This window comes from Hemiscyllium ocellatum, chromosome 8, assembly GCF_020745735.1.
Source record: "Hemiscyllium ocellatum isolate sHemOce1 chromosome 8, sHemOce1.pat.X.cur, whole genome shotgun sequence".
Taxonomy (NCBI): domain Eukaryota; kingdom Metazoa; phylum Chordata; class Chondrichthyes; order Orectolobiformes; family Hemiscylliidae; genus Hemiscyllium; species Hemiscyllium ocellatum.
The window spans coordinates 70,288,323-70,311,267 of record NC_083408.1 but is presented as its reverse complement, the minus strand read 5'-3'; the positions used below and the strand labels follow the sequence as shown (position 1 = coordinate 70,311,267).

At 39.7% G+C, this 22,945-nt stretch overlaps 2 protein-coding genes across 6 annotated transcripts in view; one reads left to right on the top strand and one right to left on the bottom strand.

Annotated features, from left to right (window-relative positions):
• txndc16 (thioredoxin domain containing 16) overlaps positions 1 to 1,586 on the bottom strand; it is a 122,787-nt gene extending 121,201 nt beyond the window's left edge. For all 4 annotated transcript variants that reach the window (XM_060828448.1, XM_060828452.1, XM_060828449.1 and 1 more), the window contains exon 1: positions 1,543 to 1,586. The gene's annotated coding sequence lies outside the window, so the exon portion shown is untranslated. The remainder of the gene's footprint in view (positions 1 to 1,542) is intronic.
• Positions 1,587 to 1,873: 287 nt separating this feature from the next.
• Positions 1,874 to 22,945, top strand: part of gpr137c (G protein-coupled receptor 137c) — a 39,505-nt gene continuing 18,433 nt past the window's right edge. For both annotated transcript variants that reach the window (XM_060828447.1, XM_060828446.1), the window contains exons 1-2: positions 1,874 to 2,288; positions 22,374 to 22,423. In XM_060828447.1, coding sequence (XP_060684430.1) covers positions 1,935 to 2,288; positions 22,374 to 22,423 — 404 coding nt within the window. In that variant the 5' untranslated portion in view covers positions 1,874 to 1,934. The remainder of the gene's footprint in view (positions 2,289 to 22,373; positions 22,424 to 22,945) is intronic.

The window sequence follows — 22,945 nt, the reverse complement described above, 5'->3', positions numbered from 1 at the left end:
AGATGAGGAAGAGATTCTTGACAACTCCTGAGATAATGACGTAGATGTAGCAAGACAAATTTGGATGGTGAGAATGTGACCAAGTGAGGGTAATTTCATTGCTAAATAACAAAGACCGGTATAGAATGATATAACCAGGTAAAAAGCTTCATATAGTCCAAAACGTATAAGGATAATGCTCCACATAATCACAAAGCATGTCATTTGAGACTTTCGTTAAGCCATTTAGATGATGCTGCAATGATGTAAGCCTGATTAGAGAGATTCAGAATTACAAGATCAGCATTTTATGGAAGACAAAAATAAATTCAAAGACTTTGCAGAAGGAAGAAAAGTTAGAGCTCAGGAGGGAGCTTGCAATGAGAGAGAGGTCAAAGATGGGTATTTCGAGAAGGAAGATGATGCAGGCAATTTTGAAATACCTGGGGAGTGGGAATCTTTCACAATATCAGCAAGCTAGAAAGGAGACTGGGTAATCAGAGGTTTAGTGGGACAGAAGAAGGGAGATCAGTTTATAAATGAAACCTAGCTTGGAAAGAACTAAGGCAAGTAAATGCCTGGCAGGGCTTGGATTGTTGGGGTAAGGGGAAGCAAAACGGGTGGTTAACAGATGGTCTCAATCAAAGTGACCAACTGCTAAGCTTGTCCCATATTGTTGGAAGAGGGGAAAGGTCAGACAAGCAGAATTGAAGTCCTCATTGTGTTTTGTGCAGCCCAACTGTAGTGATGGTCGTCTAAACTGTTTGATTGATCAAAGCTGAGAGCTATATTTAAAATGATGACTAGGATGGGAGCAAGGTTTTGATATTTAACATTTCAGATTATGTTAATCAGTTTGTTTCTGTTCTGACTGAACTTGTCATAGTTCTTTTTCAGTGTTAACTGACTAGTTTATTTCCAGTATTTTATCTGCTTTAACATGCATCTGGAAATTACAATATGAAAACAGGCTATTTAGCCAACCAGTCCATGTTGTTTTTAAATCTCCACACAGGAAGCATTCGAATCTTTTATACCTGCTCTGTTCCCATGTCTTGCTTTCTTTCAAATACCTAGCTAAACACTCTGTCATGTTGCAACATGATGGTCTCAGATCCCATCGTGGTGCATTCCACAGCCTCATTATTCAGTGTCAAAAGAATTCTCCAGTTTAATTTCATTTTACAGCTGCGTTGTTGTAATCAACACCTTCCAAACACAGAAATTACCCTCCTCCTACCAATTCCGTCTAATCCCTTAACAATGCAACATCATTTCTGACCTATTTTGATTAAGACATTCAACTCCTGAAGTGGTTTTTCAGTCCGGAGTACATGGTTCGGTGATTCATGTTTTGCCTGGAAATAACAAAGATGCGACTTTCTTAATGGGCTTTCTTAAAATGCAGACTCAATTATAACTATTGCCTGTAATTTTTGTTTACTTCTCAACACTATGCAGATTATTGACAATTAATTCAGGGGAATGAAAGCAATAAAGGAAAATAAAGCGCATATATTGTATGATCCCCTCACCCCCAGAGCCCATTGTAAGACCCCTCACCTCGGAACGTGCAGCTCGGAGAGTTCCATCGCCGAATCCCCGCCTCAAGCTCTCGCTGATTGGTGCATTCACGTTCTAGTACTCTATTGGCGAATAATAATGTCATTAAACACAAAGCCACTTCCGGTAACAAAGATGTGTCCCAAATACGCATGCGTTTCCCTCAAGCCCCGCCCTCCGTCCAATCACGTTTGTCGCCCGTATGAGTGACGGGGAGAGCTGATGGGGGTCCGCCAATGGCTGTGCGGAGGGGTTGGGCTGGACTGGACTGCAGGCTTGTTGTTTCGCGTTGTTGAAGGAGCAGAGGCAGTGAGCTGGATGGATGGAGGGAGGCTAAGGGAGTAGGGTTACTGCAGTAACAGAGATAGCCTGGCTCTGGATAACCTGAAAATATGTCTCCGCAGAGTTCGGTGACTCCAGACAAGCCGATCCAGGCTGCAGTGCCCCCCTCAGTGGAGCTGGGTTTGACTGTGGTTTACACCGCTCTATACTCTCTGCTTTTCCTATTCGTTTACCTGCAGCTCTGGCTAGTCTTGCACTATAGGCACAAGCGCTTCAGTTACCAGACGGTGTTTTTGTTTCTCTGTCTGTTCTGGGCGGGCCTGAGGACTACGCTCTTTTCTTTTTACTTCAAAAATTGTGTTCAGGCCAACCAGTTGGAGCCTTTGCCTTATTGGCTGCTGTATTGTTTCCCTGTGTGTTTGCAGTTCTTCACGCTGTGTCTACTAAACCTTTATTTTGCACAGGTAAGTGTTTAGAGGAGGAGACAAAAGAGTAAAAACATTCATTTTCATGCTTATTCTTAATGGATAGTGACACAATTGCGTTTGCGAGAGACTGCAGATTCATCGTGCCGATGTTTAGGAAACTGTCTTTGTCCTTTCGATACTGTGTATCCCATCACAACCCGACTAATTCTAAGATGATAGTCGGTTTGCAACATGCAGTTTCTCGGTGTGTCAATTTCCCAGCTAATATTGTTTGTCACGATTTTAGTGACTATTTAGATTCGAGGGAGAGAAGCGATATATATTTAGAAGGTTTATCTTGACCGGGTAACATTCTTCTAAGTAAACCATTGGTTTCAAAAGAAACAAGTAACATGGGGAAGCGTATCATTCTGATTAAGAATAAATATCTATTATGATGTTCACTGCTTTGACTGCCCACTGCCTTTCAGTACTGAACTCTGCTGTTTATTGTCAGGAAAATGTTTTTGAATATCCCTAAGCTGAAATTCTGTTGCCAGTTAAAACAGATTCTGCCATTGCAATAGAAAAATCTCTTACTCAATGTATTTCAGTCAGTAATCTGACTTTTTTTTTGTTCTGACCTTGTGAAACCGACAAATTTGTAGCATTTCGTGTTTAAAACACTTACAATTTCTAGTTATTTAAGCTTTTTTTCCTCATTGATTTACTGAAAGAAGCCACTTTACAAAGACGCGTTATCAGAACCAGTCTTTCTGTAGTTCCCAATTTGTTGAGGTCTGCCAATTTATTGTGCGATGATGGGTGTATTTCAAAAGCCGTATTTTAATTATTTGCTCAATCAGAATTAGCAATGTTTCTGTAGGATAGGTAATATTTGTCGAAATTCATTTTCTTAAATTTTAAAGTTTGTTATCTATAATATAAACATACAATTTGTAAAAGGATTGCATTTGTTTGTTCTGAGCGGTAAACAGTTTGATATTGGAAATCTTTAACAGAAAAATTGACCTAATGAGGTGATCCACCTTTGGGTTAGGATATTCTTACCTGGCTACGGCCTTTCACGATCTCAGTTCTAACTTCAAACTTGCACTGTAGTCAGTTGAAAACTGCTCCTACAATCTCTGAAAAATTCACAAAACTTTAATGATTCATATACAGATTTAAATGTCTGTACGTTATGCAGAACTGCAAAGGTAGGTTTTTTAAGTCCATTTCAAGTTAAAAATATTTCCTATAACTCGTGAAGAACACCAAGGCGCTACCTAATTGTTACTAAGCTCTGCAACCTCTGACAGGCTGATAATGTTTAAAAAGTAATCTAATCTTCCAGTTACTACCTGAAAGAGTAACACAGCAATCTGTTTCACATTTTGCATGTTTGTTAATAAATGCCTTAAAAACAGAAATATATTTTGTTCTTTCTTTGGATGTGGACATTGTTGCCAAGGTCAGTATTGGTTACCCATCCTTAGTTGCTGTTTCAGTAGTTTACTAGACCATTTTGGCAAAGAGTTAAACATACTGTTGTGGCTGTCACCCCGGATAATGATGGCAGATTTCCTGCGCTAAAGGACATTAGTGAAAACTTCACCAACACATTCCATCCTGACCTTAAATTTACCTGGACCATCTCTGACACCTCCCTCCCTTTCCTGGACGGCTCCATCTCCATTAATAATGACCGACTTGACACTGACATTTTTTTTTACAAACCCACCGACTCCCACAGCTACCTGGATTTCACCTCTTCCCACCCTACCTCGTGCAAAAATGCCATCCCGTAGAACACACCAGATGGCGTCCTCCTTTAGAGACCACAGTTTCCCTTCCCACATGGTTAACGATGCCCTCCAATGCATCTCGTCCACATCCCGCACCTCTACCCTCAGACCCCCACCCCTCCAACCATAACAAGGACAGAACGTGCCTGGTGCTCACCTTCCACCCTACAAACCTTTGCATAAACCAAATCATCCACCGACATTTCTGCCACCTCCAAAAAGACCCCGTCACCAGAGATATATTTCCCTCCCCACCTCTTTCCGCCTTCCGCAAAGACTGTCCCTCCGTAACTACCTGGTCAGGTCCATGCCTCCCATCCTGGCACTTTCCCCTGCCACCGCAGGAACTGTAAAACCTGTGCCCACACCTCCTCCCTCACGTCTATCCAAGGCCCTAAAGGAGCCTTCCACATCCATCAAAGTTTTGCCTTCCACATCCATTAAAATTTTACCTTCACATCCACTAATATCATTTATTGTATCAGTTGCTCCAGAAGAGGTCTCCTCTACATTGGGGAGACTGGGCGCCTCCTAGCAGAGCGCTTTAGGGAACATCTCCAGGACACTCACACCACCCCGTGGCCCAACATTTCAACTCCCCCTCTCACTCTGCCAAGGACATGGAGGTCCTGGGCCTCCTTCACCGCCGCTCCCTCACCACCAGACTCCTGGAGGAAGAACGCCTCATCTTCTGCCTCGGTACACTTCAACCCCAGGGCATCAATGTGGACTTCAACAGTTTCCTCATTTCCCCTTCCCCCACCTCACCCTAGTTCCAAGCTTCCAGCTCAGCACTGTCCCCATGACTTGTCCGGACTTGTCCTGCCTGCCTATCTCCTTTCCCACCTATCCACTCCACCCTCTCCTCCCTGACCTATCACCTTCATCCCTTCCCCCACTCACCCATTGTACTCTATGCTACTTTCTCCCCACCCCCACCCTCCTCTAGCTTATCTCTCCACGCTTCAGGCTCACTGCCTTTATTCCTGATGAAGGGCTTTTGCCCGAAACATCGATTTCGCTGCACTTTGGATGCTGCCTGAACTGCTGTGCTCTTCCAGCACCATTGATCCAGAATCTGGTTTCCAGCATCTGCAGTCACTGTTTTTACCTAGCTTTTTATAACAGTCTATTACAGTTTCATGGCACCATGACTGGACTAGCTTTATGTTCCAGATTTATTAATTTAATGTAAATTCTACCAGCTACCTAGATGGGATTTGAACCTATATCTCCAAAGCATTAGTCTGAGCCTTTGAATGAGAGTCCAATGACATTGCTGCTGCCTCCCCCTCTTGACTAAGCATTTTTTGTACTTTCAGTTAGAGGAGGTGACATTCCCTTGGAGATATTTTCTAATCTGCCTGTTTAGAGATGATATCACCCACCTCTGGAGCAGGTGGGACTTAAATTCAGATCTCCTGGTTCAGAGGTAGGGACACTACTACTTTACCACAAGAGCTTGTATACATATTACACATTGCACTCTCCCTAGAATTACTACTCTCAGTTGCTCCTAACTTCCAACTGATTGTTATCTTTGTTTTGCCAAGCAATAACTTTGAGCAATCCTTCCAAGCGCTTTCTTGGTTTTCTGAGTTTCTTAAATGTGCTACATGAGGAAAGCCTGTTCAGATCATTTTCTTCTGGCCATTCCAGAAGAAACTGTCTAACATCTGTAGAAGGTTACAGGATATGCCTCTGTGTGCATGGATAAGGTAGTTTGCAAAGCAAGCAACCTTTTCTCTCTGCTAATCACATTGAATATCACAGAAACAGCAGATATTATTCATTTGCGTAGAAGCCTGTAACCTGACCTCCAAATGGTTTCCTCATCTCTCTTTACTAATCCAATAGAAAACACTTTAGCTTTCTGGCTAAGTAGAAATAGTAACTTACTATCCTTAATCACAACTGCCTTTTATCTTAGAATTAATGAATAATTTGTTACTGATATCTGATACAATCTGATATCTACAACACCTTTCTTGGACATTTAGAGACTCGTGGTCTATTCATGGTAACCTCAGCTGCCATTGACTCCAAGTTTTAAATAATTTGCACCTCATTCCCAATAAATCACTTCAAACTTCCTTGGCCTCAACTAAGAAAATAACTAGGCTTATCGTGGAGACTTGATCAAGTCTCATGACCCATCATTTACCCTAACTTTAAAGCTCCTAAAATATCTTTTAAATCTTTTTCCACCTGTAATTGAAATACCATCAAGTTGACCTATATGATAAATGAAATATTAAGGATATTCATTGTTATCATAAGCAAGATCAAACGTTACATATAATTAGCACTGCTACTCTTTGTCCAGTTGATCTAAAGCTATTTTCTAAATGTTTAAATTCCTCTTAATACCCCATTTATTTCTGTTTTAAAAACAAATGTTTTGATCAAGTTTTAGATCATGAATACATTGGCTTGCCCCCAGAACTTTAATATCAGTTCCTGATCTCTCTCGTATAGAAGCACATTATAACACTAATGCATATAGTTATAAAGTTGTTTTCAAAATGAACTCTTGTCTGTGTAGCTCTAACTTTTTGTTTAAATGATCTTTAATAATCTGTCTTTGGATTTTATACAAATACTACAGGATAAGAAAAATTAGATTTTGATGTACAATAGTTTTGAAGTTTGAATTATACCATTCCACTTAGAGTGTGATTGAACTGCAGTGCTTACATACTTTACTGATTATAAATAAAGTAGGCCTGAGATATTCCACACAAACTTGAGGCTAGGGTCATGGGTCCCAGTGGGTCTTAAGACAAGACTTTGTGCTCAAGAACTGTGAACCACTGAATGTTAGCAACTGAGAGACCCCTTGCAGTTTTTGAGTATGGTCTCGCTGAATGTTCTTTGTGATCTGACTCAAATTCCCGATGAAAATGTAGGTCTTTAAAACTCAGTGGTAAATACTTAGCCTCTCCCCCCAGTTCTCTCAGCTCTCTCTACCAACATCCCTACCTTCAATCTCTCAGCTACTCATTCCCCTCAGCAATCCTAGGCCCAAACATCTTCAGCTGCATCAGTGATGTTCCCACTATCATAAGGTCAGACGTGGAAATGTTTGCTGCTGATGCTGGTCAACACGCAATTTGTCACTAAATCCAAAAACAGTTCATGTCCAGATGCAGCCACATTTGGACAATGCCTAGGCTTGGGTTGAAAGGTGCCAAGTAATATTGATGCCATACGATGACCATATTCAGCAAAGAATCTAGCCACTGTCCCTTGACATTGAATCATACCTACATCACCGAATCCCCCATTAACAATATCCTGGGGTTATCACTGATCAAAAACTCAACTGGGCCAGCCATATAAATACATGGCTACAAGAACAGGTTAGAAGCTAGAAACACTGCAGCGAATAACTTGCCTCTTGACTCCCCAAACTCCAGGGTGCAGGTCAGGACTGTGATGGAATACTCTTGACTTTCTTGGATGAGTGCAGCTCCACACTATGCAAGACAAACCAGGTCATTTGATTGACACCACATCCACCAACTTACACTTCATCCACCACCAGTACTCAAAAAGCGATAGTATGTACTACCTACAAGATGCACTGCAGAAATTCATCAAGATTACTAAGACAGAATGTTCCACACTCACTATCACTGCCCGAAAGAAGGACAAGGACAGCAAGTGCCCCTCCAAATGACTCATTATTCTTACTTGGTAATATATCCCTGTTCCTTCACTTTCAATGGATCAAATTCCTGGAATTCCCTCCCTAATGTCATTGTGGATCAATCTATAGCACGTGGACTGCAGTAGTTCGAGAGAGCTCTCCTAGGGATGGGTCGTAAAAATTGCTGGTCCAGCCAGCCAAACCCATACCCCATGAATGAGTCTTAAAGAAAGATTTGAGGTGTGATAACAAATTTCAGTGGGAATAAGTTTGGGAACTGCTATTCTGACAGTTTGTACTTTTGACTTCAAGTCAGCCTGTATCTGTGGAAAGACACGAGGATAATGTTTTAAATTGATATTCTTTGATTATACTGCAAAAAAAACCCTTAATTTCAGCTTGAATGGTATAAATGATATTACAGTAAATGCATACAAACTTCCTTGATGCTGTAGGTAATTCAAACATTCCTCCTTTTTTTTGTACTGGAGGGTGGAATAAGCAAGACAGTCCGAAATCAGTAGCTATTTAGTTCAATTTTCTAGATTGCTGGTGTTTAGAATAATGCCGACCATGCACGTCCTAGGACTTCCTCCTTAGCTTGCCATTGAGTGGAACGCAATGGCAAACTACAACTGGGGGGTGAAGAAAAGCTGAGGAAATAGCTTGGGATGAAGCATGAGCAGAAAATGAGTCAAGGATAACCTTCACGCACAGCAAACATGAATGAGGCCATGTTAGAGGACTATCTGAGTTCTGGTTCTGAATCATGTAGAAGGCTAGACCAGACCAGGGTAAAGGGAAACAGATTTTCTTTGCTCAGAGTGTTTTTTTTCTAAACTTTATGGTAACTTAGTTATCACCAACATTTTATTCCTGGCTGACATAATGAATGGGATTTAAATTTCCTAATGTAGTGGAATGTGAGCCAATGTCTGAATTATTAGTTAAGTTTCCTAACTATTATTACCATACCCCTCACGTGAAAAGCTGCAGATGTCAGTAATGCACTGAAAATCAAATTGGAATTCTGTTTTCAAACATTAGTTGGTGACTAAAGTAATTGACATTTAGCGCAGTTGAAAGTACAATAAGCTATTGATCTTCATTAATGACATGGGTTCAGAATACACAGTTTATCCTAGCCAGCTGCATGATTTGAACTGTTTTAGTCATAGTCTAATTTCATTGGGAAATTTAGTGTAGAATGGTGTTGTATGTAATTAAGCACTAAGATAATTGCCTAAGGATAATTAAGCCAAGAATAAATATTAGAAATAAGCAACTGGCTGGTTACATTAAAAGGAAGTTACTTTCTGGCATGGAATAGATGTTGTACTTGGACACAAAACTCCAACAGCATTTTGTTAATAAAACATATCAAAATATTGTCTTTCTGGAACTAAATCGTATGTTCAGTGAATTGAAGAGAGGACTAAGCAGGGAGAAACTTGAATTTTTTTCCATGATATTATTTTTTAAAATTTCTTAAATTTCTCATTCAGTTATATACAATGCGATGACAGTTATTTCTTTACATACTCCTCTGATCCAGAAACCGAAGTAAATGGCCATTTAGTACAATTTTTGTCTCTTTTTTTGCTTCAATGTCTCCTCTGAAGGATTAATGTTAACCAAATGATGAGTCACAAGGTATGATTTAGAGACAGTGATTGTTGACCATCTCATGCATGTAATGTGATACCTTATAAAGATTTTAATGTGATAAATCACAGTTCCAGCCTTAATTTGTTAAGACCAATTAAATCATTTACATTATCATATTTGGGAGTAATGGGTCACAGTAAAATCCCAGAGAACCATTGGCTGCGCTGTCATTAAAGAGCAATGACTGTTGGTGAGTTTAACCCAGAGGTCACCACACCTCAGGTGAGGGGCAAAGTTCAGAAGACTGGACCTTCATGGTGACCTCGGACAGTGTGGGAACTGAAACTTGGGAGCACTGAAAAATGAGGGGAGAACAAAAATGATTTGGAGCTGTGCTAGTTTATTGATGAGTGAGCTGTAATAAATAAATAAATACTACCATTAAAAAATAATCTAAGACCCATTTATAATTAAAAAGAAGCAAAGGAAGTACATCAGGTGGGGGTCTTCCTTGGTGTGGAAGATCTTTTTCTTGATGCCTGATTCCTGAGAAAATTATCCTAATCTGAGTCCTTTTGCTTTTGACTCAGCAAAAAGTTTGAGTGTATTTTTTTCCAGCTCTCTGTGTGGTTAAATTCTGATGTTTTCTCCAACTATCGCTTCTTAATTTGACTGACAAATCTAAATGAATGTGTTTTAAGACAATTATGCATTCAAGTTTGCCATCTCAAATGCAGTTTTAAATGAAACCTAGATTATTGCAAATTAAAGGTCAAACTGCTTTGTGAATGATGGCTTTGAGATTCCTCCTGAACCAACAAGAATATCCAATTAAACGTAGAGAGAAAGTGGGGAGCAAGTTTTTATAATTCCTACTAGACCATTTATCTCCTGCCTAATCCCCTCTTTCACTACTTTCAGAAGTTAAATAACATTCCATTCGTGTCTGTGGTCTGTGTCCTCTGATTAAATTGCTGGTCATTGTATGTAAACTGATTGATAAGCCATAGAGATATACAGCATGGAAACAGCCCCTTCAGTTCAACTTACCCATGCCAACCAGTTTTCTGAAATAAATCTAGTCCCATTTGCCAGTACTAGGCCTAAATCCTTCCTATTCAAATACCCATCCAGATGCCTTTTAAATGTTGTCATTGTTCCAGTCTCCAACACTTCATGTGGTAGTTCATTCCATACATGCACCACCCTCTGGATGAAAAAGTTGTCCAAGTTCTCTTTTAACTTTTTCCCCTCTGCCCTTAAACCACTGCTCTTTAGTTCTGGACTCCCCGACCCCAGGGAAAATACCTTGTCTATTTACTCTAACTACGCCCCTCATGACTTTATAAAGCTCTATATGGTCACCCCTCAGCCTCTAATACTCCAAGAAAAACAGCCCAGTCTATTCAGCCTCTCCCAGTCGCTTAGATCCTCCAACTCTGGCAACATCCTTGTAAATCTTTTCTGAACCCTTTCAAGTTTCACAACATCTTTCCTATAGGTTCCTCATGGTAGACTGGCTAGCAACATTAGATCACAGAATATAGGGAGAACTAGGCATTTGGATACAGAACTGGTTCAAAGCTGGAAGATAGAGGGTGGTAGTGGAGGGTTGCATTTTAGACTGGAGACTTGTGTGCCACAAGGATTGATGCTGGGTCTACTGTTTTTTGTCATTTACATAAATGATTTAGATGTGAACATAGGTATAGTTAGTAAGTTTGCAAATGATACCAAAATTGGAGGTGTAGTGGACAGAAAATTACAGGAGAATCTTGATTAGATGGACCAATGGTGAAAATGTGTTGCTGGAAAAGCATAGCAGGTCAGGCAGCATCCATGGAGCAGGAGAGTTGACGTTTTGGGCATGGTGAAGAAGGGCTCATGCCTGAAACATCAACTCTCCTGCTCCTTGAATGCTGCCTGACCTGCTGCGCTTTTCCAGCAACACATTTTCAGCTCTGATCTCCAGCATCTGCAGTCCTCACTTTCTCCTAGATGGACCAATGGGTCAAGGTGTAGTGGATAGAGTTTAATTTAGATAAATGTGAGGTGCTCCATTTAGGAAAAGCAAATCAGAGCAGCACTTGTACTTGTAATGGTAAGGTCCCAGGGTTTGTTGCTGAACAAGAAGACCTTGAAGTGTAGGTTCATCGTTTCTTGAAAGATAATTGTTGAGACTGATTTATTTTTGAAGGGTCATATAATTGAACCTGACTCTGTCCTTGCCAGAAACATTTAAACTTTAATTGGCATCATTGGGTATTTATCGGGAAGTCCAGTGAGTTATGTTTTCACCCGCTAGCCAAGGTAGAGTTCAGTTACCATGAAAAAGATTTAAGTTCTATGTGTGATTAAATAATAGATAAAAATACTGACATTTTCTATAATACCTACGTGAACCAAATGTATTTCATGCATTAGTTGTTCTGAGATATTAATGGAGTTTGAAACACGGCTGTGATTTTCAAATGTGAAGGTCAGGCTGTATTGAATTTGTCTCTCCTTTTTTATGCCTGCTGCTCAGCTCCTTCCTATGATGACAATGGCTGTAAAATCTTTTAACGAATTTGAGGCCAATTTGAGAGTAATGAAGGATATTTCATTAGATTTGCTTTGCTTTGTAAATTACTAACTCATCTCCAAGTGCAGATATAACGCTTCCTCAATTTTTTCATATTTAAAAATCACTTCCTGTGATTTTTGAGTGTTCAGTTATATTGCAAAACATATGACTTGAAAAGCACAATAGATTATGCTGGAGCATTAAGAACATCTTAGTGTGATGTATTATATTTAAAGCACTCCATAGGCATGGTGGTTCATGGAGTTTGATGCAGAAGAGTGGCAGAAGCACAGATATAGGAATTGAATTTCAATGTTGAAGAATCACACCTCCATCTATTGCCTACTTCTCTCTGTGCCTTACTGCACTTCAGGCATCCAACCTTTTGATCTGCTTTATAACATTTACCTAGCTTCCTTCCATTTCACTCTATCTTCTTTCAGTATCTGCATTAAACAAGTGTTCATCCTGATCATTTTGCTACATGAAGAGGGAAACAATTTTTTTTAAATCCAATAATATTTGAAGTTACTGTACAGGTCATATTTAGACCTTAATTTTGAATTGGACACAGAATCAGACACCAGTATGTCTCATTTACCAATTTTATTGTTTTTGTTTCCTTTTGTAAATTAATGTTATTGGAAAGACGAGTATTTGTTGTCTGCCCCCTGTGGCCCTGAGAGACAACATGTATTCCCCTTGAGCCGCTGGTACAAATTTGTTATAATTGGATGGTTTGCTAGACCAAAGGTTAATTAACTGTCTACTCTTAGTTTTGGCCTACAATCACAAATAGAACATCCTTAACAAAGGAATGCATGTGAATCATTTAGATTCTTTGACACACCTGTGATCATTTAATGAAACTAGTTTGACTTTTTCCAGAAACTTTAAATCTGAGTTCAGTTTTGAAATTGTTGATAAAATGAGCTCCTTTAGAATACTAGTTCAGCAAGTAACTACAATACTGCCGTATCCAATCATTGTCTTTACCCCCTTCTTTGATTTCACTGATTCTGTCTGCCCCCAAGTATCTTTCTGCAAATAACACTCCTATCCATACCCATGTCCTTGGCTTTACTTCCTCTGGTGATACCTGTTAAGCTTTGTTATCCTTTTATCTCTGCTTACCTCCTTGTATCTTTGTTCAGTGTTTGCATCTCATACCAACTCTATCTCCATCTGTATAGTTCCATGGAAGAGAAAGCCAAGGTTACTTTTTAAAATGAATCCCACAATTACAGATTTGATGGTTCCTTATGCTGAGAACATGCATGCACTTCCTATCATACCACTTACTTTTCTACTCTGTGATAACATTGATCCAATAATACATAGCTCGTTATCATCAAGTGGTCTAAATGTTCAACTTTACTTTGGTTTTTCCATTATTCCTTAAGCAACTAAGATATACTGTCAAACTCAAATGTCTGGTACAAGTTAGGTTTTCTCCTCCATGATGCATCTGCAGCTCCCAATGATTTCAGCTATTCCTTTCCATTATTTTATCATTTATCAGTAAAGCCTCTACTCTTCAATCCTGGTTGTTCCCAAGATGCGCCTAGACAGGCATACATGAGCACGCACACTTAGGCACCCTGTTGTGCCAATCCCCCCACCCCAACTCTTTTAAAGGTCAAGAGAGTGCTGGTGGCGATAGAGGACTCAAAGGTGTACCATCAAGTTTTGCCGTTGATGTAAGACTTGGAATTGTAAACAAATGAGAACATGAATAAACCTCAGAAGGATGGACTGATGAAGTGGGCAGACACTGATCAATATAAATCAATAAATGGAAATGTGAAGGAATTTCTTTGATAGGAGGAATGAAGGAAGTTAACACAAACTAAATAATGCAATTTTAGAGCAGTGCAAAAGCACAGACAGCTAGTGTTGCAGAGACGCTAGTCCAGTAGAACTTCAGTCACACAAGAGGTTCGAGAAGTTATGGTTTCTTGAGCATAAAAGGTTAATGGAAGTTTGAACTGATGTCTTCAAAGTTATTAAGAATTCTGCTGGTAAGTTTGGGTCAACTTTCAAATGGCAGAATGCTCACAAGCCAGAGAATGGCAATTAAAATAATTTTGTAAAAAAAACAAGGAGCAAGCTGAGATTTCTTTTTATGCAACAGGTTGTCACAACCTAATGTCTCAAGGTGGTAGTAGATTCAATGAATTTCCAGAAGGAATTGGGTAAACTCTCAAGGGGACAAATGTATAGGTCTATTGGAAAAGGCAGGGCACCATAAACTGATCATTCATTCAAAAAGCTAATGTATATTGGGTCAAATATGATGAGAAAGTGCCGGTATTGGACTGGGATGGACAAAGTTAAAAATCATATAACACTAGGTTATAGTCGAATAGGTTTATTGCTCCAAAAGCTAGTGCTTCCAAATAAACCTGGACTATAACCTAGTGTTGTGATTTTTAACTTGGGTCAAATAGCCGTCCATCATTCTTTCACCACCTTATCTGCCCGGTCTACATTAAGCACTAGTGAGTTTTGTTCTTCTGCCAAAACTCTTTAATGATTCTAAGATCATCCTGGATTTTGACAGCACCACTAGACCTATCACAAAATCCACTTTGTTGACCCTCTTTGTCCTACAAGCCGCACCAAGAGCTTCTGGAATTATAACCAAAAAAGACCTGAGCAATTACTTCAAATTCCTGGTGCTCATCAAACCTAGCCCTGGTTCCATCTTTCTTTATCTTTTTCCTCTCCTTTTTCTGAGTTGATCTTACCCTTGTGAACAGCCTGCTGTATCATTCAGTTAGATCATGGCTGAGTTATATCTCATCCCCTACTGTATCTGCTTTTGTTTCGCACATTATTTCTCTTATCCAAAGACCTCATTTTTCAGTACTGAAAATTCAGTTGCGTTAGTGTTCGCAACCTTCTGGGGAGGGAGTTGCAGAATTCTTCTATCCATTGTCCTAGTAAACCATTTCTCATGCATTTAATTTTTGTCCCTAATTTTAAGATTATGTAAAGTCCCATACTAGAGAAAATAATTCCGATATACATTGTAAATCAATCGCCTTATTATCTGAAATACTGTAATTTAAGTTCCGCCCCCCCCCCCCCCCCAGTACTGCTACTAAAAAAAGTCAGTGGGATATAAAATAGCCTACTCTGTTTAACTTCTTGGTATCATTCCGGTCAATCTATCCTGCTGACTTCCAAGACCAATATATTGCTGCTTTTGATGTGTTGCCCAAAGTGAAAGCAGTATTCACAGACTGCAATGAATCACTTCCTCACTTAGGATTCTAACCCCATTGAGAGAACCAAACTTGCCTTTGCATCTGTACTATGTTTTTGTTCCTGTATTCTTGCTTTTAGTATAAAGAAATACTTTAAATTCTTGGTGCTCCATATGGTCTGTCACTATGAACAAAATGTTTCAATTTGTCTTCCTCGGGTCAAAAGCAGGATTTAATTTTCACTATTGAATTTACCTCCTGTGCACCTGGCCCCCAGACCAGCTAGCCTGTTGACCATCCAGCATCCTTTCCTGGCTCATGCTTTGACTGTGTAAATAGTTCCCTCCACTCTACTAGTTTCTTCTATCCTTTTGCAAAAAGTCAGACATCAGCTCTGTTACCAAAACAGCTCACTCTGAACGCCTTCTGTCCTTTCAAACTGCTGTGCTGCCTTCAGACAATGTTTTCAAAGTTCAGGAATATATTGCCACAACTTACTTTGAATCTCGACTGTGGAATTTCTTCCCCTGGAAGCATGTAAATAACCCTAATTGATGTCACTAATCACATGCTCATTCATTATAATCATGCTACATTATTTCTCTTGACCTCTGTAACCTTTCATTCTATTGACCATGTTATCCTACCTCTGCACCTGTACTTTATAATCAAATTCAGTGGAACTGACCTCCGTGTGTCTCATCACACAATCAGTGTTCGAGTTCATGGGCCATTCAGCTGCCAAGCCTACACCGACTCATTTAATGAATATCATTACCTAATGGCAATCTTCTGATCTACTCCTATAACATTGTATTTTTTTAAAATCAAACAATCAACCTCAATTGAAAGCCATATCAGCCCTAAGTAGCCCCTTTATCAGCTACCCTGCATCCACTTTAGATGCAAACTACTTCTGACCCCCATTCTTCTGCACATTATCCACACATGAAGTTGAGTCTTGTGTACACTAGTCAAACAGTTCCTCTTCATGATATCATTGCCTCTATCTTGTCAACCTGTATGCCTTTCATTCAGTCTTTCTCTATTTCTTTAACCTTATCCAGCCCAATAATCTGCACTGCTTCCCCCAGGCCTCCCACCTTTGTCCACCATTTATAATTTATATCTCCAATTGCCTAGGCATTATGTGGAATTCCATCCTGGCACACATCTCCTTTTCTGTCTTTAAAACTGATTTTCCTCTAAATGTTGTAAAGAACGCAGCCATTGTCTCTGACCCCTAATCTTAAACCCTGCAATCTTAGTGTTGACTCTATCCCCTTTCCCAAACATTACCACAGGCAATGACATCCAAACTGGCCGTGAGTCAATTTTGCAATTCCATTTCTCCAAAAACAGCTTTATCTGCTTCAGCCCAACAGTTGCTTAAATATTGCCCATGGTTCTGTTATCCTCCAATATGGCAACATTGTCCTGCCAAGGCTGTCATTCTCTCTTACATTAAACTTCAACTCATCCAAGAACTACTGCATGTATCCTATATCTTACCAAGTTCCAATTATTAAAGACTCCATCCTCACTTTTAAGCATTTGCTTTTGATCCTTAGCTTTTTACAAGATCTGTCAAAGTAGCTGTCAGTGCTACTGGCCGTTGAAATCGGAGACTATAGCTACTATTGTGGTGAAAAAGTGACTGTGGTTTGCCTTGCCCTAACCATACTGTACAAAATGTGCATAGTTACGTTGAAGGTACACTCTCCATTTCTGCAGGATCTGTGATCAGAATCTACTACCAGAAATGCAGCACTCTTTACATAAAAGTAGGAATGAAATGGCAGTCTGACTGATTGCGATGCCTTGGAAAATCTTGCCTATCACTAACTGATGAGAGATTGCAGAGCTCTGACGTGCAGAGCCATCTGGATGTTATCATGCATAAATTGGGAGAGGTTAGTACGGAGGTACACCAAATAATTGAGGAAGCTCATGAGGGGAATCAAATACAAAAGTATGGAGGTCATGCTTCATTTATACAAGACACTGTTGAGACCACATCAGGACTTTTGCGTATTAGTCTTTTTTTTAAGGAATTATGTAAATGTATTGTTTACAGTCTAGAAAGGCTTGTCTGAACTTTACTTGCAAGGCAAAAGTATCCTGTGAACACCTCTAGGTGGTGCAAATACGTAGAAAACTGACATCTTCACAAGTGATGGGAAGCAGCTGCCTAGGTGTGAAAATGAAGTAATTGCACAACAGAATAAAACTATTTTATTTTGTTTTCTTCCAACCGCTGCATCCTCTTTCTTCCCCTGCGGACTCCCAATCTTTCTGCAATGTCCTGATTAGTATCAGGCAAAAATACAGCTCCCACTGCAAATTGTTTTCCACATTGTGACTGACCCAAGCTCCTAGTTAGCTGATCCCATGGGTCATATTTTCATGTGTAGCAGCCATGTTGCCTTAAAGATAATCTCTCCATGCCTCAAATGAACAGGCTGTCTTACAAGCTTAGCCATTGCAACTGTTACTCGTATCTGCTGAAAATTCAAAGAGTAAGAGGCAGCCTGATTAAAACATACAAGTCCCTGAAGGGTCTTGACAGGTAGCTATAGAATGAATGATTCATCTAATCAGAATCTAAAATTAGTTGTCACTGCTTTTGAAAAAAGTGATTGCCCACTTAAGAAAAAGATGAGGACAATTTTATTTTTGACAGTCATGAATATTTGAATCTCTGTCAAAAGGCAATGGGCACAGATCTTTGAATATTTTTGAGGCACTTTCAGCTTAGTGATCATATGTTTCTTTTGCTCCTCAAAGAGTATAATAATGTCAACTTTCTTGTGTCCTTGAATTTTTGATTTGTTAATCCAGTTAGAGTTATGTTTGTTTCGGCCAACACTTTAGGGGTTTACCTATTCCATATATTCAGTGTTAGTCCACTTCTTCTTTACAAAAACAAACTTCTGAATTTGATCTTCCTTAATGTTGTATATTTAAGTCTTCTGTATATCTGAATCTCACATCATGTGGAATTTCATCATTCACTCAACGTCACACCTATAAGATTTCCATGTCCCGTCTCTCTGATCTTGTTACTAATAGCATGAAGAGAAGATAAACTTACTTGCTGCCCAGGTTCATGAAGTAATTGTGCAATACCATTAGTAACTCTGACTCTCAACCACTTCAGTTTCTTTCATTCACAATTTGGTCAATTTGAAGACCTCCCTTAAAATACTTCCTGTCTCTTCCATTTCTCTTTGCAGAGAAATTTTTTATATTGACTTGAAAATCTGTAGGGTACTTGGATCAAAGCTTGGAAGCTGTCTAAACAGTTGTGTCTTTGTGTTAGAGGGGTATGCAATGAATCCACTTTATTAAACTCTCTTTTTTGTTCACTGTTATTTCTAAAAATACACCTTTTTGGAATGTTAATTATTTCCAATCTCTGGATTTAATCACATGTTGGTTATGCATACTACATCATAGTACCCACACATATGGAATGCTACCACAGTTTCTAATTTTAATCTTTTTTTTCTAATTCTGCTAGCATTCACGTGTATTTAGACAATTGAATAATAAAGATGTTGAAATATTCACAAAAGCATAGCCTGGGTCATGTACTGACTCCCAGCTTAGGTGCTGTCACAGCCACTCAGCTCCTTCACTGCAACTGTGGTTCAAACATGGACAAAAGAGCTGAACTGATGAGGTGACAGTGACTGCATTGACATTGGTTAAGACCCAACAAAACTGGAGTCCACAGCAATCGGGAGGAAAATTGTCCATTGATTGGAGTCATAAGTGGCACAAAGGAAGATGGGTATGATTGTTGGAGGTCAATCATCTCAGCTCCAAGACAACTCTGCAGACTTCAAGATGGTGTTCTTGGCCCAGCTATCTTGAGCTACCTTATCAAAACCTTCCCTCTATCATAAGGTCACAAGTTCACTGATGTGCATGATGTTCAGCCCCACTGACAATTTCTCAGATATTGAAGCAATCCACGACCAAATTTAGCAAAATCTGGACAACATCCTGCTTGAACTGATAAGTGCCAAGTGACATTTGTACCACTCCAGTGCCAGACAATAACCAACTCTGATCAAAGAAAGTCTAACCTTCACCCCTTGACTTTTAATGGCAAGCATAAAATCACACTCTCAGTATCCTAGGGGGCGTTACCATTGACCAGAACGTGAACTGAACCAACCATATAAATACTCTGGCTACAAAAGCTATGTAGAGATTAAGAATTAAGCAGCATGTAACTGCAGTGCATAACTCACTTCCTGACTTTCCAACGCCTGTCCACCATGTACAAATCAAAAGTCCGATGCAAATCTCCCTAGATGCAGTTCCAGCACATTCAAAGCTTGTCACCATCCGTGGCCCACTTGATTGCCCCATATCCACAAACATTTGCTCCTTTCATCAACAAGCAGTAGCAGTACTGTGTGCCATGGGCAAGATAACCTGCAGAAATGCTTCCAAGGGTCCTTAGCATCATCTAAACCAATGACCACCACTATCTAGAAAGTCCAGGATGGCAGATACTATCTGCAAGCTCCCCTCCCAATGCTTTCACCATCTTGCCTTGAAAAATATTGGTGTTTGTTTGCTGTCAGATCCTGGAACCCAATCCCTAAGAGCATTGTGGATGTTACTTGCACCAAATGTTTTGCAGTGATAAAGACAGCTCACTACCACCTTCTTGAGGGCAGTTAGGAATGGGCAGTTAATACTGGCCAGGCCAGTGCTGTCCTCATCCCTAAATGAAGTTTTTATGAAAGAAATAATTTGGAAATATCACTATCAATACTTTTAATAAAAACACATTTTTGATTTTTTCAAGACTTCAAGAAGACCTGCCTTTATATGCTGTTTAGAACCATCCGATATCTCAGCAATTTACAACCAGCAAAATACTGTTGAAGTGTAGTCACTGTCTTGTTGGAATCATGGCTGTCAAATTGTGACAGTACAGTAAGCTCTCACTAATGATACTGTGGTAATGATCAGGTTATTTCTTTTGTGACATTGAGGGATAAATATTAAGACATCAGGGCCAATTCTCCTGCTTACCATCAAATGGGGCATGGCATCTCTCTCATCTATGTGAGAAGGCAGATGAGACCTCTGTTTAACAATTTGTCTGAAAGGTAGAACTTTTGACAGTGCAGCACTCCTTTATTTCTGCACAGGAGTGTGAAATGCAATGTTTACGTTGGTGTCTGTGGAGGATTCAAACCTAGTGGTAAGAATCCAGGTGATCTATACCTGACATCAGTTATTTGGTCAAGTAATCTATGCATTTCTAATATTAAGTTGTATGCCACTGTCTCCAGCCAAAGCCTTCCCTAATTGCAGAATTATCTAGAGAGCAATTAAGAACAGCGGTGACCAGTTGTCCTCTCCGACGTAATCTCTAATTGAGGTGTAAGGAGTTCGGGAATTTCTTCAGCGAGATCAGGCCTGAGCTGCACTCTTGTTCCCATTTCTTTCCATTCCTGAACTCTGACCCATCCAAGCTCCACTCATCAGTAAATCATTTTCTGGTTTTCTGCCTCTGCTTTCCTTCCTACTCTACCTCCCAACTAGCTGGCATTGTTAATGCTTCCATAGCACCTTGGGAAAATTACAGAACAGGGAGAGGCTATTCATCCCAGTGTGCCTACATCAGCTGAATAAACAGCCACCCATTCTCCCCACAGTTTCCAGCATCTGATCTGTAACCTGACAGGTTAAAATGCTTGGGACACACATCAAGTTCCTCTTAAATGAGTTGAAATTTCCCATTTCAACTACCAAGCTGGGAAGTGAATTTCAGACACTCTCTGGGTAAAGAGAAAAAGTTTTTTCCTTTTTGTCCACTTCTACCAATAAGCTAATATCTGTTCCCCTAGGATGATGGGTCATTTATCAGGGGCAAGGTCTTCCCTGTCAACTCTATCCAAGCCCTTCGTTATTTTGCACATCTTAAGAGTAATTCATCCCTCAGCCTCCTTGGTTCTAAGGAAAACAATGCTAGCCTGCTCAATCTTTCTTCAGAGCTTCAATTTTCAGGCACTGGCGATATTCTATTAAATCTCTTCTATAATCTCTTGAGCAGTTATGTACTTTCTGTAATGTGGTGGCCAGAACTCTATATACCACTCCAGCTGTGACCTAACCAACAACTTTGTACAGTTCCAGCAATACATTCCTGCTCTAATATTCAAGGCCTGAACAAAAGCATCCCATTTGCCTCCTTTACTACCTTTTATCTACTTGCCATATGCAGAGACACATAGACATATGCAGCATGGTCTTTTAATTTCTCCATCCTTTAATTCCCTTCTCTTTATTGTGTGTTCTCTTTCCCAAATACCCTCCCCTATTGCATAACCCCACCCTTCCTCGGATTAAATTCCATTTTCCACTTTCCTACCCACTCAACCAAACCATTGGTACCTTCCAGCCGTCATTCTTTTACCACATACCCACTGATTATGTCATTTGCAAATTTCCCAATTGTGCCTCCCAGTTTAAGTCTAACATGTTGAGGTGCATAAAACTGGACCCTATGCAATACAACTGAAAATGGTTTCCACTTAAAGATCCACCATCCGTTACCTGTCACCGAGCCAGTTTTTGACCAACTTGGGGGTGGAATAGTGGCTCTGTGGTTAGCACTGCTGCCTCACAGCACCAAAGATCCAGGTTTGAATCTAGCCTCAGGTGACAATGCAAGCTCCATGAATGACATTCTCCCATGTCGGTGTAGGTTTTCTCCCACAGTCCAACGATGTACAGCCTAGGTGGAATGGCCAGGGAAAGTACAGGGGTACAGGGACAGGGTGGGCGGAGGGGGGACGGTGAGTCTGGGTGGGATGTCCTTCAGAGAGTCAGTGTGGACTTTATCGGCAAAATGACCTGCTCCCACACTTTAGGGATTCTATGTAACTTGAACTTCCGGTTTTTCTTAATTGTCTACCTTGTGGGGTCATTTAAAATGTCTTACTAAAATCCATTTGAGTGATATCTACTGCATTGCCCCCACAATCCTCCTAAATTCCTCAGTTCAAATCAGTAAATATGGCCTTCCTTAATAAAACCACCATGACTATTCCTGATGAATCTGTACCTCTCTAAGTAACAGTTAATATTATCTCTCCATATTGATTCTTCCACCAAACTGTTGGTTCTTTCTCTTAACTCTTTATCTAAATGGAAATTTGCGTTAGCTAGTACACCCTCATTCTTTTTTGAGGTAGATATCTATGTATTTCTAACTATTTGTGTTTGCTGGCTTTTCTTTCAATATCATGTATGTCTTTGCAGGTTATTTTTAAGGCCAAAGCCAAATATTCTCCAGAACTTAATAAATACAAGTGAGTACCAAGCACACACCTTCTGTTTTTGTTGCTGGAGTAACCAAAAGAAACAAACTTGTTTTGAAAGATATTTTCATCACACTTTGGAAAAACTTAATTACTTAAAGCTTTAATTTAGTTGCAACTGTAGCTAAATATGCACAAAATAGTATGTATGGGGATTCTGTACTCTGCATATTGAAGCAACTTGCTCCAATATTTTCAATTGAGATACAAATGTATGATAATTAACACAAAATTCTTTTGATTACATTCCCTTGTAATCTCATTTACTGAGTAGAGTTTCTGAAATAAAATTTTATGGGGCAGATTTTGCACTGGCTATAGACAGTCATTATATGACCGTGGATGGGAGTTGCACATAGCGACCCTGTGCAATTCCCATCGTAGCAAACACTGAAGGAATTGCCCTGGAAATTGAATTTTGTCTCGATTTTAAAAGTTGGAGTCTTGGAATGATTCCAATGAAATAAAATAAAATAATTACATTGGGAAAAGCTGAAGGGCTTATGCCCGAAC